The sequence below is a fragment of the Gadus morhua genome, chromosome 7, assembly GCF_902167405.1.
Source record: "Gadus morhua chromosome 7, gadMor3.0, whole genome shotgun sequence".
In the NCBI taxonomy this organism is placed as follows: Eukaryota; Metazoa; Chordata; class Actinopteri; order Gadiformes; family Gadidae; genus Gadus; species Gadus morhua.
The window spans coordinates 15,526,166-15,543,418 of NC_044054.1; the positions used below are offsets into that span (position 1 = coordinate 15,526,166).

The window sequence follows — 17,253 nt, forward strand, 5'->3', positions numbered from 1 at the left end:
TGAATTATAATGTGCATGAGTCACGTTTGTTCTCTTATCGTTATTTTGTGCCGCATTCAAGTAAAGAAAGTTGAATCTTAACAAATTATCCATACTTCAGTTTTAATAACACATTTTAAAGCTTTTATAACACAGTGAAAACAGCAATCATAAATACTTGACACATTTACAGGAAGTACAATTTATGTCAATGGTTTAAGTTAATTTCTTTGAATACTTTATCTGCACCAATTTTGTCGTGGTTCCTTCAAATGCGTTCAGTTGTATCCTTGGTGATTGCTTCACACATCCCTTCAAGCCAAAGAAGAAACGTTAGTTAGGACTCTTCATCCTGCGGTAACTGAAACGTGACTACACAGTAACTACTTCCCTGTCATAGTTGTAACTATAGTGAGTTGTAAGGAGTGAGCTCAACTAAACAGTCGGGTTCCAGTTGTGTTCAGTGAAAAATACTCACAGCTTAGAATACTCTCCCCATGGGGCGCCTGTGTACTTGTCCTGCGCCCGAACGCAGAACACGTACTTCTTAGGTTTTTTCTTGTAAATGGGAAAGCTTTTATCGGCCAGGATTTCGGTTTTCTGGGGGGAGAGAGATAAAGACATGAGATGGATGACCACATCTTATTATTTCCCCGTAAGTTATATCATAGCGATGACGGAAAGGACGAGATTGCGGTTGCAAGCGGTCGAAAGGGTGGCAGGACTAGGTGATTATATTTCCCAACACTGGCCTGGGTACGCCTCGGGATGCCCCGTGAGAGTTGGTCAATGTGGGCCGGGATAGGGACGTCTGTGCTACAGCAGCCGCCCCCGTGACCCAACCCCGGATAAGAGGTTTGGACGATGAGGATGAGGAAGTTAAGCCACCGTTCTGAAAATGATTAAGTAAGTATTTTTGTGTGTGGTGACAACTTGTGTAAAAGGGCCGGCTGACCTCTGCCTGGTGTTATGTTAATTGTTTCCTGACCATGATATAAATCATCATATAAATCATATCGATGCTTGGGTCATGTGGGACACGGTGTCGCTTTATTAGAGCAAACTAGTGAAGAGGAGTGTTCTCCCCGGGCCCTGGTCCATACGGAGCAGGCCCCTGGGTGGAGGGCCTCTGGGACCCGGTGCAGCTTGCCTACCTCTTTCAAAGCGGGGAAAGCCTGGCAGCTGGCGCCGTGCTGGACCCGCTTCACCTCAAACTGCAATTGGTAGAAGGAGCAGGGCTTCTCCCAGAACTCAGGCTCCTCCCAGAGGAACCTCTCCCCCTCCAACCGCAGGTTGGTGACACGCCCGGGAATCACTGGGGGAGAGGGGGGAGAGGTTCATTTAAAGGTTGGTCCTGGTGAGAGCAGGTGGGTGAGATGTTCTGGACAACACATGCAAATCAATTCAAATAAAAAATAAAAAGATGAACCTATCATTACTTGCCCGCTGGAAGGAATATATATATATATATATATATATATATATGTTTTTGATGGTTTATATTTCTTTCTTTGTATCCCTTCCTCTTTATTGTTGAAGGTGCAAAGAAAGAACTGAACAGACAGTCCCAAGGAAATACGAGTCGAATTGAGAAAGTCAGAAAGTACAGAAATCAAACTACTCAGTCAGACGTATTATAATGAAGTCCCAAACCCCCCCATGCCACCTCTGAAATGAAAAGGCTGTGGCCCTGGAGAAACCCTCCCCTACATCCGGACGAGGGCCTACCGATGTCTCTCAGGAAGAACACCCTAGAGTACTTCTCCAGCCGGGCGTTGCTGTAGATGTAGACGCTGAAGTCGATGAAATGGCTTTCCTCTTGTTTCACGCAGCCTCTCTCATTGCACCGGACTCCTGAACCGTCCGCATCCACCTCGCAGGCGATCGCAGTCGAGTTACTGGATTGGAGATTCAATGTTATGTTAGACTGCAACGCAATTATTGAGTGTGTGTGTGTGCATGTGTGTGGCTATGTCTGTGCGTGCAGGCGTACGTGTGTGTGTGCCTGTGCCTGTCAGTCTGGGCGTGTCTGTGTGTGTGTGCATGTATGTGTGCGTATGCATGCGAGATTGCGTGTGTGTGTGTGTGTGCGTGCATGCGTATTTGTTCGCTTGTGTGTGTGTGTGTGTGTGTGTGTGTGTGTGTGTGTGTGTGTGTGTGTGTGTGTGTGTGTGCGTGCGTGCGTGTGTTTGCGTGTGTATGAAGGTCCCTCACCGCTCTGCCTTCACCAGCAGCACAGCGGCGTTCTCACGTTTCTTGGTCCACCTGCAGTTGAAGGAGCCACTGTAGTTGTTTCCTGAACACAGGATGTGCTGAGTATCACTGCTCCCTGCAGAACGACACACCAAACACTCGTGTTAGTTCACTGCAGAAGGTCACGGCTGATTCCCTGTGATGCCCTGGCAGCATCTTTGTGGGATTGAGCCATTCGGGAGACATGACTGTTTGACATCTCCAATCATCTGTACATGCCCACCTGACACTACCCTCCTCCAAACCCCCTCCCTCCCCCTCTGCCTTCTCTCCCTGCCTCCTACCCCTCCTCCCACCCTCCCTCCCTCCCCCCCTCCCTCCCCCTCTGCCTTCTCTCCCTGCCTCCTACCCCTCCTCCCACCCTCCCTCCCTCTCCCCAAGCCTCCCTCCCCCTCTGCCTTCTCCCCCTGCCTCCTACCCCTCCTCCCACCCTCCCTCCCTCTCCCCAAGCCTCCCTCCCCCTCTGCCTTCTCCCCCTGCCTCCTACTCTCCCTCCCAGCCTTCCTCCCTTTCTCTCTCCCTTCCTCACACTCCCTCCCCCTCTTCCGTCTCTCCCTGCCTCCTAGCCTACCACCCTACCACCCTCCCTCTCCCCGTCCAGCCTCCCGCACCTGGCAGCTTTTCCAGCAGGACGGTCATGTTGTCGGGGTTTAGCTGCACCAGGACCAGGGTGTGGTTCAGGTAGCTTCCGTCGCGGCGCAGGTGGCAGGAGAAGTTCCCTGCCATCATCTCTTCCACTCTGACCGTCAGCTGGTTCCCCACATACCTGGTGCTCTGGCCTGTGGACTCACCCAGAGAGGCCGCTGATGTGAATCATGGGTTCAGGAATGGCAGCCAATGTTACTCGTACCAATGCACTAGTACAATTATATTAATTAGATAGCATCAATTCTGTTCTTCTAATTATACTAGTACAATTAGAATATTTTGTGTCAAGAGGCCACCACAAACTTTTGCTTTATTACTTTATTTTTATATCACCCAGACTGAGCCTAAATCAGCAGCTTATTTATCATGTTTTAGTGAGTGTTGATGATAATGTTGCAGTAGGCTAAACAAATGAGGGTAGCAGCCAGCTCTAAATCAGCCTATATATTGGACATGATGGGCATGGACAATAAATGACTGCTTGTACAATGAAACAAAGCTATGGTTATTAGGCTACTCTAACCCTTTATTTTGTAGGTTTAAATTGAAGTAGCTTTTTGAAGAGGCATTACATTTTGATCGGACTCATTAAGAGGGTAACAGGTTGAATGATTTGATAAAACAGTGAGTTAATGCATCGTGTCAAGAACAGGCCACCGCCCTGAGCAGGAGAGCAGTCAGACACTAACAGGACGCAGGTGGAGGAGGAGGAGGGGGAAGAGGAGGAAGAGGAGGAGGAGGAGGAGGAGGAGGAGGAGGAGAAGAAGGAGTAGGAGGATATTGACTAGTTGTACCATTTTTCTTCCAAACCACGTCCTGGTCCTTGTAGGCTTCGCCACAGACCAGCGAGACATTGGACGGAGCTCGTGGACCATGGGGCACACTCAGAACCAGCACTGAAACCACACAGAGAGAATGTTATGGGGGAGAGAGGGAGAGATAGAGAGACAGAGAGAGAGAGAAAAAAAAAAACACATACAAACCTTTATCCATTGGGCTGTAGATTGTCACTACACAGCTGACAAAGTTTGAAGCCACACACACAACCATAAGGGCTAAAAGACCTCTCATCTGTAAATCAGAAGTAAACAACTGTAAGGACATGTATCTATCCATTGTACATATGTTTCAATATCGAACAGTCTGACTAATTACCATTAACACTACCTAACACCATAGTATTTCACCCTCCACATAATGAACGAGTGAACACATTATTTACCAATATTCCAGTCTATTTAGGTTAATTTATATGTTAATCATATCCCTATAAATAATGTTAATATAATTTAATTATTAATGTAATATAATTTAATGATTATAAAAGCCTGTATTAAAAGGCTGACTAGATTTGACATAGCATGAGTAAAATTTGTCCATCTTACCTTGATAGCGTGAATTGAATAATAAGATGTACTGTCTGACTACAGTAAAATGCAATGGTGAAGTCAGTGTTGAAGGCAGTATTTATGTGCACTAAAAGCAGAACGCTAAAACTTCCCCCAACCTCCAAGCAGAACTGCCCCTTCTGTGTGTTCTGTAGGGCAAGGTGTAAATTCATAGTGCTGAATTTAAAACTGTTTTTTCATTTATCATTGATTTTGGTTTAGTAAATCATCAATTATTTCAATTTTGGGTAGAACCTTTTAGCTTTATAAGCAAATTATTATTTGATGATTCACCTGTTCGACAATATACATGTTTACTTCCTGTGCAAAAATAATTGTTTAGAATTGAATATTTATGCTGCACATAAACAGCAAAAAACTAACTAATTTCATAACTAAGCATGACTTTGTGTTAAGAGGTTTCCCATTTAAAATCTCTAAATAAATGTTATTGATAAACACTAATAATAGTTAGCATTAAACACACCGCAGTTGAATGTCCACACTAAGAAGGAGGTCAGTCCTGAACGTGAAGATCTGCGTTCAATGCCAGCCCTCCTCTGGATAGGGTGTCAGATCAGGGGTTCCCAACAGGGGGTACGCGTACCCCAGGTGGGGAGGTTCTGAGGGCTACTATGAGCCAGTTTGAAATGAGGGAACATTTGTAGTTGTTGCGTTATTCGATAATAAATATACGTTGATTGTTGCTGATCAGGCATTCAGAGCAGAAATAAGAATGCTCTGACGCCCGGTCAGCATTAATAGGTCACACTGTGTTGATGTCGATGCTGTGTTGTCTGATTGGGGGTCACAATTCCTGTTCCGAGTTACATGAAACTATTCCTCCTTTTTCTTTCAACATAACTATAGCCAGTATAGGTAGAACTCTGGCCCTAAAATAAAACGGAATTCCCGCTCCTTCTCTGGAAATTAAGCAGAAATGTAATAAATTCCATGAGAAAAATTGTTGTGAGGTTGACGGGATGAGACGAAAAAGAGAAGTGAAAGATCATTTAAAATAGAGAATGCGTGTTGGACAGGTAGCGCAGCGACAGAATGAACCGCATATCTCAGGTCCGCTGGTGAGGGTCCCTTACACGGATGTGGAAGTGACTATTGTCCCCTTCTGTGACCACAGACAGGAGTCAATGGATTTACGACAAGGGAACCATGTACCAGTTTGAATAAATAACCTTTCGTTAATCATGTCTAGCCTCTACTTCCCCTGCTACGTGGAAACCTTTGGTCAACTACACATCTCCCAGCTAACACGTCTATGCGCTCTAATCATGCCACAAAAGGAAAAATAGGACTTTCTCCGTCACCCGCACTCCCACACACTCTCTGTCACGCTCTCTGTTAGGAAGGTCGTCACAGGGATGTGAAAGTGTCAGTATCTATCTATCTGTCACTACATGTGTCACAACCCCAATATTTGTGAGGTAAGAGAAGATCAGGTGAAAGTGCTCGTCTAGAATCTTTTTCTGGCTGTCTACTTTCACGTTATAAATCCCCAGAAACGCCTGACCACCCCCGGAGTCCTACGCCTATGTTGGTTCACACTCTCATCAACGTAACTCATGTGATCCTCAGCCTTCAGGACGGACCTCAAAGGGAAGCATCGCCAAACGAGGCTGAATTTGTGACCTTGAACATCTGAACGTCTCCGTGGTCCACTCTGATAAAGATCATTTAGACATTCTTAACTTCTAAACACTCGTATGTACTGAGAATGGATTTTTATGACAGACAAGCCATTAAAGTAGAAACAATGGGCAATTTAATTAAAAACATTGCATTTCATCAAAATATGAAGCTGTGTTCCTCCATTCATCACGTTACCCCATTGGCAGAAGGTGACTCGATACTGAGCAACCCCCCACTCAGTAAACATCCATGCAACCCCCCCTCCCCCCGTGTAGTTTTGTTGAGTATAGAGTTTTTCTCAGCTGAGCTTCTGCAAGATTACTAAATCAAGAGACTAAATGCAATGAGCCTTTTTTTGTGTGTGAGAAGATGAATTTTCCTATAAGTGTACGTCGTTCCCCTTTCGGGTAAAGCCCCCGTATGATATCAGCATGCTGGGGAGATCCTGGGGACTGAGAGGTCTGGGTGGTCTGTGGATAGGTGAGAGTTCCCCAGTGGGGTCTACGCTGCTCTACAACATTGTTGATCTGATGCAGGGAGAAAGGGGGGGAAAAGGAAGGACTCCTGAAACTAGTCAGGCTGGGTCAGAAGGCCATCGCGCTGTGTAAGGGTCAAACCCTTCCCTCTCGTCAGTCTGGGCCTGGATTGGGAATTACCTAAAACTGCATTCCAACTCTCGATATCAGGGTCCTGCTGCACTCCAGCTGTTATAATGCTTATAATTGGAGTGTGAAGGACGAGACAACAAAGACATTGCTAAAAAATAAAAAAAACAGCCTCTGAACTGCAACCCCGAAAGTTCAGAGTTATATCCATATTCCATTTGATTTTTTTTTTTTGGTTTCCACAGGAACAGTCTCACAATACGTAGAAAAGAATAGCGAGAATACCATTGTGTAAAACCAGGACAGGGCTGGTCAACGTGCGCCGAAACACACGCTTCATAGAGGATCTCAACCACCCCACCCCTCCTCCATCTCTACCCCAGCTCTCCTCCCTCCTCCATCCCCACCCCCACCCCCCCTCTCCTTCACCTTCGATTCCCCCCCCCCCTCCTTCCCCTTCGATTCCCCCCCACCTCCCCTCCACCCTGCACCACGTCTCTCCTCCGGCTCCATCTCAGGTCCAGTCACACGTGTCTCCGGGTCCCCCCCCTGGCTAATAGTCAGCGGGGCTGGCGGTGGGGCGGTGGTCCTCCGGCTCCGTGCACGGCCCCTCCCCCGCCGCCTGTCCGTGTCCGAGCGGGGGCGTGTCCGGCGCGGGGGGCTGGCTGATGATCACCTGCACCACATAGTCCCGGGACACGTTGAGCTGGTCCAGCCGCAGGCGGTCCGTCAGGGGCCGCCCGGAGAAGAACCAGCGCTGGGCGGCCGGCGCCACGCCCTCCACCGCCTGCAGGCGGCGCTTCATGGCCCCCACTGTGTCGGCCGAGCGCACCGCCAGCCGCAGGTCGCGGCCCGTGGAGAGACGCAGTCTGAGGAGGCGCTCCCCTCCCGGGGCCGGGGTCGCGCCCGACGGGTCGGCCGCGCCCGAGTCCGGGTCGGAGCCGTCGGGCTCGTCGGAGTGCTCCTCGATCATGTTGACGGGGGGGCAGAGGCAGTAGACGGGCAGCTGGTAGCGGTTCCCCAGCTCGTCGTAACACTCCGTCAGGGCCCCTGCAGCGAGGGAGAGATGGGGGGTTAGGGACCAGGGTTAGGGACCAAGGGCCCTGCAGCAAGGAGACGGGGGTTAGCGACCAGGGGCCCCTACAGCGAGGGACAGATGGGGGTCAGGTACCAGGGGCCCTGGAGCGAGGGAGAGACAGGTTAGAGGTCAGGGCCCCTGCAGCGAGGGAGACGGGGTTAGGGACCAGGGGCTCCTAAAGCAAGGAAGCGACTGATGGTTAGGGACATGGGGCCCTGCAGCGAGGGAGACGGGGGTTAGGGACCAGGGGCTCCTAAAGCAAGGGAGCGACTGATGGTTAGGGACCAGGGGCCCTGCAGCGAGGGAGAGACGGGGGTTACGGACCAGGGGCCCCTACTGCAAGGGGCCTAAGGGAACAACGTTAAGGATCAACTAACCTAAACCATAATTACGTGTTTCTGGTAGACAGTGAATAGGTGAATTCCCAGATAAAAACATGAACACCAATTACTTTCTACCCACTCAATAAAGAGTTACAAATACAACAACCACCTAATTGTTGGATACAATTTGTGAAGCACAATAATTGGTCTGAGCTGTGTGCAGAGTCTGCAACATCTCATGTTCAAAGTATGTACAAAGTACTAGAAAACATTGTTACAGGCAAACCCAATAATTTGTTCCCACCAGGAACCTACAAAGACATCCTGTTCTGCTCTGGGTGCGTCTGGACTGCAGGGCTTGGAAAATGAAATGGTTTCCAGGTGACGCTAGCTTGTGGAGGGCCAGGAGTTTAATATTAGCTAACGGTTAATGCTTGGGAAGGAGGCCATGCCCTGCCCTCAGTCTAACCTCTATCCACCATTCACCTACATATATTCCTTTCAATTTCTGCGTTTCACAAGAAATAAGAAGTACAAGCAGGACAACACAACACATGAGACTGGCTGATGTGTTGTTGGGAGGGTGGATTAAACCGTGTCCCTACCATAGCAGCTAATGAATGATGCTAATGGCTAATGGGCTCTACTGTAAGCTGAGCTGGGTCTTAACTCAAACCACCAGCGTAAAAGGAGCGGATGGTTTTGAAAGGGAACAGAGTGGGTCGTGTCTGAGTCACCAGATTCCCTCCTCCTGGCCCCTGTGGATCCCACTCTGACCATGCGTCCATGGTCTAGGTGGGACCCACCAGTCCCTCCTCCTGGTCCCTGTGTGTCCCACTCTGATCCTGCATCCCCGGTCCAGGTGGGACTTGAAGCTGGCCTCTGTTGTGAGTAACAGACGCCCTTGATTAGTTCCATCCCATCAAATGAATGCAGTGATAGGTCCAATGCAGGCAGGCCTTTGAAACCATACTGCTCTTCATTAGATCTCCACCTTCTTTCAGCATGACTGATGAGTAAATCTAATGAGCAAATGGAATTGAGTCATTTAATTTGTCAACAACACACACCCACAGACCGAGAAGGGGAATATCATGGGGAAACTGTGAAATTGAACAGGATAAACCCAATGCAGTTCGCACGAAAAACTGCAATAGAATCAGAGTCACTGGTAACGTTTCGGAACTTCTCCAAAAGTAAATGACGTAAGCTTTTGTGGTGCCCTGAAGAATTAACATGAAAGGGGAACACTTCCATAACCAATGCGGTGCCGATGGAATGTTGGGTTGATACAGAAACCAACTGCTGTTTATTTGAGCAACAATGGCACAATCTGGAGTAGTGGACCAGGGGCATGGAAACAAGTAGAGTGCCCTGTGACCAGCAGCTCCAGGACCAGAACTACGTGCAGCAGACTGCGCATCATCTGACCTGGTGCCTAAAGCAAGCCCTATGTATAGTGGCTCCAAGATAGAGGATGGCATGGTATTCTACACTGCCGTGCACAAGCGCACACACAGGAACACAAAAGTCAGCGTGACTGAGTTGACCGTGGGGCAGGGTGAGAGGGGAGTGAGTTACCGTGGGGCAGGGTGAGAGGGGAGTGAGTTACCGTGGGGCAGGGTGAGAGGGGAGTGAGTTACCGTGGGGCAGGGTGAGAGGGGAGTGAGTTACCATGGGGCAGGGTGAGAGGGGAGTGAGTTACCTCGGGACAGGGTGAGAGAGGAGTGAGTTACCTCGGGACAGGGTGAGAGAGGAGTGAGTTACCTCGGGACAGGGTGAGAGAGGAGTGAGTTAGTTACCGGGGGGCAGGGTGAGAGAGGAGTGAGTGAGTTACCGTGGGGCAGGGTGAGAGAGGAGTGAGTTACCGAGGGACAGGGTAAGAGAGGGTTGAGTGAGTTACCGTGGGGCAGGGTGAGAGAGGGGAGTGAGTGAGTTAACGTTGGGCAGGGTGAGAGAGCAGTGAGTTACCGAGTGACAGGGTGAGAGAAGAGTGAGTTAGTTACCGTGGGGCAGGGTGAGAGAGGGGGGAGTGAGTTACGGTGGGGCAGGGTGAGTGTGGGGCAGGGTGAGAGAGGGGGGAGTGAGTTACGGTGGGGCAGGGTGAGTGTGGGGCAGGGTGAGAGAGGGCTGAGTTAAGGTGGGGCAGGGTGAGAGGGGGGGGAGTTACCATGGGGAAGGGTGAGAGGGGGGTGAGTTACCATGGGGCAGGGTGATGCTGGCTCCGTCCAGGATGGCCTGGGCCAGCATGTGGTCGCCGCTCTCGAAAGCGCTGGCTGCGGCCCGCAGTGCATCCCAGATCTCCTTCCGGCCCTCGAAGGCGGGCGCCGTGTCCCAGAACTCATCCCTCTTGCTCCGCAGCTGGCCCTCAGTCATGGGGTAGTCACTCTTCCATTTAGGCCTCTCTCTCTTCAGGGGCTGGTTTCGCCCAAGAGCCACTGCAATGCGGGAGGAGAGAGTCGGTGAGAAAGAGATTGTGGTGTGACAAAAGGGGAAGTGTGGTGAGAAAGTGTCAGAGACCCAACAGCAGGGTGAAAGAGTGTCAGAGACCCAACAGAAGTGTTCATTGGGATTATGAGGATCCAGTGAAGTACTAGGTCAGGGGACACATCTTCATCATCCAGATCTCGGCGTGTGTCGAGTGTGCCGAGACAACTCTGGTTCTGTTCGGATGGTAGCTGACAGTTACAATGGTATTAGAAATGCAAGCTCTTTATCATTATATCTTTGTCATTACATTGCCTTGTACGGTAAATCCTGTTTAAACTGCACCAAGTGACGGTTGTCCTATTAATAGGATGTTTATGTTGCGATGTAATGCAAACAATTAATTAAAAAGTGTGGTTGGCACATGTCAGGTAAGGCCTTCGGGGGGCTAGGGGGTTGCATGCTTATGTCTCTGACAGCTGACAACACGTCAGTAGCCTACAGGATGAGGTGGTCCTAATCTTATCGATCCACGCTGAAGTTTCAGACCTGTCACCATCTGACAGCTCAGGTCATAATGAAGCAGGCACATGATTTAAATCACATGTGTACGGTTAATAACATATCAAGTAACGATGGCGCTGGGTAAGGAATCCGGATTCTAAAATTGTCATCATTTTTAGGGCATAATACCAATGATTGTTGCAACCGTAGTTGAAGCAGTATAACCAACACAACTTAAACATAAAATTGGAAATAACAATAGGTATCCACATATACTCTGGGAATACCTATTAATTGTTAGGGTACGGGAGAACTGTTGCTTTATTTGAGCACACCGCTGCACAACCATGACGTTTCGCAGCCAAATAAACAACCGATCCTATCGACAGGCACGAATCGATCCGTAATTTATTGGTAAACGACTGATCGCCGCCAACCATCCGATCATCAGTCAGGACGTCATCTAAACATTGCCTTTATTAAAACATCCCAACAGAGCTAGTCGGCTAGGTAGCTGCTGGCCTCGGCTAGCCGGTTAGCTCTTCAATACAAGCCGCCTCTGGAGAACAAAGGCGGCCGCACGACGACCCCGAACCCCCGGGGTTCAGATGAACGGCGGCCCGGTACGTCGTTCCGCGGGAGGCCCGGGGAGCGCGCTGGAGTCGCGTCTGCCCGGCAGAAAGGGGGAGAGGGCGGGTGGGCGGCGGGGAGAGAGGGGAGAGCCCCCCTAGCATAGAGGCGGCGAGGCGGACCCGAACAACGGTCACCAAACAGGAGAACGCAGCAGACCCCTGTGCTGAACCAGACCACGACCCGCGGCCTCGGGACCCCTACCTCCAGTGCCGTCTGAGTTTTCGTTTAAGCTGCCTGAAGAATCGTGGTGGCTCCCCACACAGCCACCCATGGATGTTCCGACCGCGCAGCCCCGGCTAGCTACCCCCCGGACCAGAGCTAGCCCCTCTTGTTTTGGTCCCCCTCCCTCCTCCCTCCTCCTTCCCCCTCCCTTTCCCTCCCTCCCTTTTCTTCTCCTTGCTTCCTCTTCTTACTTCCTCTGCTCTTCCCTTCGGGACTCACGGAGGCCGTGCGGGGGAGTGGGCTCAGACATCACGACTGACGGGGCATAAGGAATGATCAGCGGCCCCACGTCCCGCACCACCAGCAGGGGACCGACACCGGAGGAAAATTACCTCTGAAATAAAGCAGCACGACCAACGCTTGGCATGTATCGAAGATGATACACAATAAGAAAAAATATGTGGAGATCCGTTAAAGCAACACCATGATTTGCATACATGGATTAACATGAATGATAGGTCTCGTTACTTTACATAGGCCTAGGTTTATGAACAAGAATGATGTAGGACTCTTTACTTCACACAGGCCTAGGTTTATGAACATAAATGATGTCGGACTTTCGGACTCATCCATGATCCCATTCATCTTATATTCGTTTATTGCTACATTGAATTGCTGTAACACCTGGCTTAAAGTACGTTTGCTGGTTATAAGGGCCACAGAAAGAGACTTGTGTGTCACGCACGCCCCCCCCCCATCCTCCATTATAATAATCAGAGGCGGTCCTGGCTGGATTTACGCCCTGGGCGAACCATCCCTTGCAACGCCCCCCCCCCCCCCCCCCCGTCGCCAAAAAAAAAAAAAAAACTTACCCCCAAACCCTGACACCAAGACAACAATATATTATATTATTTGTATTATTTTAATATATATCATCTTAAATACAAAAAGGTAACAAGAACAGAGAAAAAACAAGATAAATAAATACAGTATATAAACACCAATGTAAATTGCACAAGGATTCCACAGGATCTAATAACCATGCTTGAAAAATCCCTGAAGAAAGCTAAAAAAAACAACAACAAATAAAACTACTCTGTGGAGCATTAAAAAAAGATTCGTGCAGTAAACTATATTGTATTTTACATACGAGTTTTGTTTTGCATCATCCTAATACAATCTCTGAATGGTTCCAGTGAAGCCGATTTCATGGCGAAACCGCAAAGGTCTTGTACGGTTCGGCCTTCCGTACACACGAAGCCGGCGAATCCGCTGACCGAAACCGCAAACTTCTGAAACCACCCTCGGAGGTGGTTTCAAATCTACCCGGTTTCGTTTTGGATTCGTGTGTACGCCTGAAACCGACTGAAACCGCAAACCATGACGTCATCGCCCCACCCCTCGACCTCCTAGCCAATGGCTCTTAAGCCCGCGGAGTCTCAGAAATCACATGCGAGCATGCGCATAAGGGCAGCCTTTATGCGCATGCTCGCCTCTTCTTCTTATTTCATTTCTTCTGGATTTCTGTACCAGAAGAGGCGCTCCTTATGGGCCTGGAATGTGTACTACAGCGTTTCTACAGATCTACCCGGTTTCGCTTGGCTTCGTCTTTACGGAGATACTTCCAAACCGGATAGATCGAAACCGTAGTTTCGCCCGTTTCGGCTTCTTGTGAACGGGGCCTAATACTTGACTGTGATGATACATCGACTTACAACAAGTTGAATGACACCTCTGTCGTGGTCTGAGGGGGTCTGTATCTCTTTCTCTGGCACTAAGCAACTTTGAGGAGCATGGTAGGAACCCGGCTCTCACTTAAGTTTCTTTGTGTTGCAAACACAAACTAGACTAGCTTGCCTATGGGTAAAATAACTTGCATGACATGATGCCTCAATTCTAATAGTTAGCAAAACTAAAAACCAAATTCAGCGACACAGTTGTCTTCTGTGGCTAATAGCAACATATTAGCAAGAGGCTCGTCACACTAGAAATCTGCATACCTTTATCTTTTGCCCGTTTCTCCTCTTCTTCTTTTCTTCTTTTTCTGAACTGGGCACCTGATGGCTTCTTTGGTCTTTTACCTTTATCCACGATGAAGATGAAGACTCGACATCATTAACTTTTGCATGACCTTTTGCCAACACCGTCCGTTCGCCCGTCAATCAACCGGAGTCACGTGACATCACGTAAATAAATTCACGGAGATTGACACAGATTTTTTTTTTTTTTTTTTACATTTTTCACCTAACCCAATTAATTACATGTAGGTGTATGGGTCTATGTTAATTTTAGGAATGAAATACAATTTATTTGGCAGCAGTTCGTGTTGTGTGGTGGCCTAGGATCAGTCTATCCCCCGCCCCCCTCCCTCTTGCCGACCTCTGCAGTCGCAAGTTCATCCCCCGCCGCCCCCCTCCCTCTTGCCTCTTCTGACACACTCACATAACCTGTATGACTCTGACTCTCGGCAGCAAGTTAACGTGTGGGCGCCGAAGCGCCCACTCCACCAACCTTGACATGGAAATGAGCGGCGGTAGTATAGAGATATGGCGACAGTTTTTTTATTTATTTTTTATTTTTTTATTTATTTATTTATTTATTTATTTATTTATTTTTTGGAGGGCGCTCGCTCGTGCGCCCTCACATAGATTGCGCCCTGGGCGGTCGCCCACATTGCCCATAGCAAAAACCGGCCCTGATAATAATGTGTGTATATTTATATGTATGTATATATGTATATATTTATATACATAGATATAAACTTAGCACAAAAAGTAAGGAAATTTGTTTTTGGTTGATTATTTCTCTGCTGTAACAGTGCTTTTTGGCAATAAATCTTATACCATTGGAAAACCTGTATAGTTCCCTTTCAAATTTTTTTTTGGAGGGCGCTCGCTCGTGCACCCTCACATAGATTGCGCCCTGGGCGGTCGCCCACATTGCCCATAGCAAAAACCGGCCCTGATAATAATGTGTGTATATTTATATGTATGTATATATGTATATATTTATATACATAGATATAAACTTAGCACAAAAAGTAAGGACATTTGTTTTTGGTTGATTATTTCTCTGCTGTAACAGTGCTTTTTGGCAATAAATCTTATACCATTGGAAAACCTGTATAGTTCCCTTTCAAATGGTGCCCCATTTGTAAGGAACATGCACTTGTGGGATGAGCAGAAGAGCTGAGTATGTGGGTTGCGCCCATGAAAAGTTTGACTAATCTTCTCTGCCAATGCCAAACAGCTTATTCTGCCATTGACTTGTTTGGTGTTTGGTGGATTGGATGATTGAAGTTTGAAAGAACAAGAAATATTGGCAATTAAACAATTTAATCATTTCACAAACAGGAGCCTCAGTAGCGTGTGGAAGAAACATACACAGCCACAACAGCCTGACACCTCCTCCTCATGCTGAACACCAACCTGGTCGCGCACTGCTGTGGGATGGCATCCCATTCTTCATCCAGGCTTTGTCGCAAGTCAGCCAACGTGGTTGTGTTGGTCACTCTGGCACGAACAGCACGCCCAGGCTGATCCCACAAGTTTTCAATGGGGTTGAGGTCAGAACTGCTAGCAGGCCATTCCATCCTCTCCACTCCCACATTCTGGAGGTAGTCTCTGATAAACCCCACCCTGTGGGGTTGAGCGTTGTCATCTTGCAGGATAGAGTTCGGTCCCAGACTGTGGAGATATGGGATTGCCACTGGTTGCAGAATCTCATCTGTATATCTATCTGCATTGCCTCCAATGATGTCAAGCCTTATATAATAATCTACCAAACACAAATTTCCTTACTTTTTGTGCCAAGTTAATATATACACACATGAGAATGTGGATGGACCAGCATCGTGCTGTCATGAAATGCTCTAGTTACCTCTTTTGGAAATACCTTACAGTTACAAGTGAATCATACAGTCGCATAATGATCTACCAACTGTAGTTGTGTACTACATTAACACAATCTCGATGAGATTGTGCTTATGGTTGTCGACTATAATCGACAACCATAAACTACATCAAATGAAAAGAGCAATCCACTTAAATTAAACACTTCTTTGGATGTCCATTAATAACATGTTCATTTAGTTTCCTCTTCTCTTTCTGTGGTTGTGTGTAATTGTATGTGTGTTTATCATCAGGGATCAAACAGAGGACCAGAATTTTCTGGTCAAATCCTGTCTCTCCTCTTTACTAAAGGGGATCTATAGGTCTACTTACTTTCCTTTTCCTCTCTTTCTTTCTTAACCTTTACCTGAATTTCTGTAGCATCTTTTGAATCTAATTATTATCTAATCTAATCTTTTCACACCAGGGCCCCGTTTCCCGATAACGATGGATCTTCGCTCGTACGATCATTCTCCCGATGGATCTTGCGATCCATCGTCAATTTCTTTGGAGCGTTTCCCGAAACTCCTCTTAACGTGAACGCGCATCCGCTGCACTCGCGACGTCGTAGGATTGTAACTGTCTACTGACACGGTGCTGAAATGGGCTCCGTAGGAGGGGGAGACGCAGGAATGTCGCAGGAAAATTGTGTTAAAAAGGGTTAAAATATATCCCCATCAAGGACAACAGCAGAGTAGCCTACAAAAAAAATAGACTGCAATTATATGAATGCTAAAGACATTAAAACACAATTGATTAGGCTTAAACCGACATATATCAGTCCTAATCCTGAATGCACTGTGCGTTTCACGGCATTTTCCCCCATGAAATAATTCCTCTTCACACCTGTGAATAACCCGGGAGACGTCCATGATGAGGAATACAACGAAGCCCACCGTCTGGCCCGGTGCATCGTTGAGCGCACGATCGGGAGGTGGAAGTTGCGCTTTAGATGCCTTCACAAGTCAGGCGGAGGGCTCCAGTTTTCGCCGGCCAAGTCATGCGCCGTGATATGTGTGACGGCTATGTTGCACAACATTGCAGCTAAGGCTGGGGTGGCATTGCTTGAACCGGAGGACGTTGAGGACGATGACGATGAGGAAGATCGGTGTGAGGACGGCCTCCCTCATAACTACGCGGCTGGTTTTCATGCGCGTCGAATAGTGATTGAGACTTTTTTTTAACCCCCTCCACCCTCCCTCATGTCACTAAACATTCCCGTCAACTTGACCAATACCCACCATATCCCAGCCTTTTGCCTGCTTCTTTGCTTGTTTTTTATAATTTTTTTTATTTCTTTATTTTTTTTAATCTCTTTAGTTTCGTTATTTTTTTTAATTTCTTTAATTTAATTTTTTTTTTACATTATTTTATGCTACGTTTTATGAGTAGCCTATGTCAGTCTGCACAAATCCCCCCACTTTCTCTCACACATTTTGAGTGCCCTGCCTGCGCAAACATTTTCTGGACTGTCCCGTTTTATTTTGGCCATTTTAACATCTTTATTAATAAATTAATTAATAATCTTTATTAATTGCCAAACTAAGAACATAAAGGCGCAATGCGTTTTAATAAAACGCATCCAATATACGGAATGTCCGATGGCGACGCCACTGAGGCTATAGCTGACGATGCTCTTAGCGTCCTACGAGTACCTACGAGCACCCCTGGAGTACTCGTTAGCTACGAGCGTTTTCAAGACGTTCGTGACCAACG

At 47.8% G+C, this 17,253-nt stretch overlaps 2 protein-coding genes across 3 annotated transcripts; both read right to left on the bottom strand.

Annotated features, from left to right (window-relative positions):
• Positions 1 to 82: 82 nt before the first annotated feature.
• il12bb (interleukin 12B, b) lies at positions 83 to 4,385 on the bottom strand. Its single transcript, XM_030362406.1, has 9 exons — positions 4,266 to 4,385; positions 3,864 to 3,951; positions 3,675 to 3,776; positions 2,844 to 3,011; positions 2,194 to 2,308; positions 1,708 to 1,877; positions 1,134 to 1,294; positions 458 to 579; positions 83 to 291 (listed from the first exon to the last, which is right to left on the bottom strand). Exons 2-9 carry the CDS (start codon positions 3,949 to 3,951, stop codon positions 282 to 284), a joined length of 936 nt encoding a protein of 311 aa, XP_030218266.1. The 5' UTR covers positions 4,266 to 4,385; the 3' UTR covers positions 83 to 281.
• A 1,640-nt stretch (positions 4,386 to 6,025) lies between these two features.
• On the bottom strand, positions 6,026 to 11,846 carry ubtd2 (ubiquitin domain containing 2). 2 transcript variants are annotated; one of them, XM_030362259.1, is made up of 4 exons: positions 11,687 to 11,705; positions 10,123 to 10,359; positions 8,659 to 8,803; positions 6,026 to 7,570 (listed from the first exon to the last, which is right to left on the bottom strand). In XM_030362259.1, the coding sequence occupies exons 2-4, from the start codon at positions 10,264 to 10,266 to the stop codon at positions 7,074 to 7,076; spliced, it is 786 nt and encodes a 261-aa protein (XP_030218119.1). In that variant the 5' UTR covers positions 10,267 to 10,359; positions 11,687 to 11,705; the 3' UTR covers positions 6,026 to 7,073. The 2 variants fall into 2 exon arrangements, with proteins under 2 accessions (XP_030218119.1, XP_030218118.1); XM_030362258.1 differs by lacking the exon at positions 8,659 to 8,803 and having other exon boundaries at positions 11,687 to 11,846.
• Positions 11,847 to 17,253: the final 5,407 nt, after the last annotated feature.

What these genes read in the sequence shown, in the direction of transcription:
- il12bb (XM_030362406.1), bottom strand. Translation starts at nt 3,951, where the DNA reads ATGAGAGGTCTTTTAGCCCTTATGGTTGTGTGTGTGGCTTCAAACTTT. An exon ending in CTACAGCCCAATGGATAAAG is followed by an intron (nt 3,777 to 3,863) that starts GTTTGTATGTGT and finishes GTGTGGTTTCAG; the next exon opens with TGCTGGTTCTGAGTGTGCCC. An exon ending in CCTGCTGGAAAAGCTGCCAG is followed by an intron (nt 2,309 to 2,843) that starts GTGCGGGAGGCT and finishes GTCGTTCTGCAG; the next exon opens with GGAGCAGTGATACTCAGCAC.
- ubtd2 (XM_030362258.1), bottom strand. Translation starts at nt 11,756, where the DNA reads ATGGGTGGCTGTGTGGGGAGCCACCACGATTCTTCAGGCAGCTTAAAC. An exon ending in AAACTCAGACGGCACTGGAG is followed by an intron (nt 10,360 to 11,686) that starts GTAGGGGTCCCG and finishes CCCGCATTGCAG; the next exon opens with TGGCTCTTGGGCGAAACCAG. An exon ending in CAGCATCACCCTGCCCCATG is followed by an intron (nt 7,571 to 10,122) that starts GTAACTCACCCC and finishes CCCTCGCTGCAG; the next exon opens with GGGCCCTGACGGAGTGTTAC.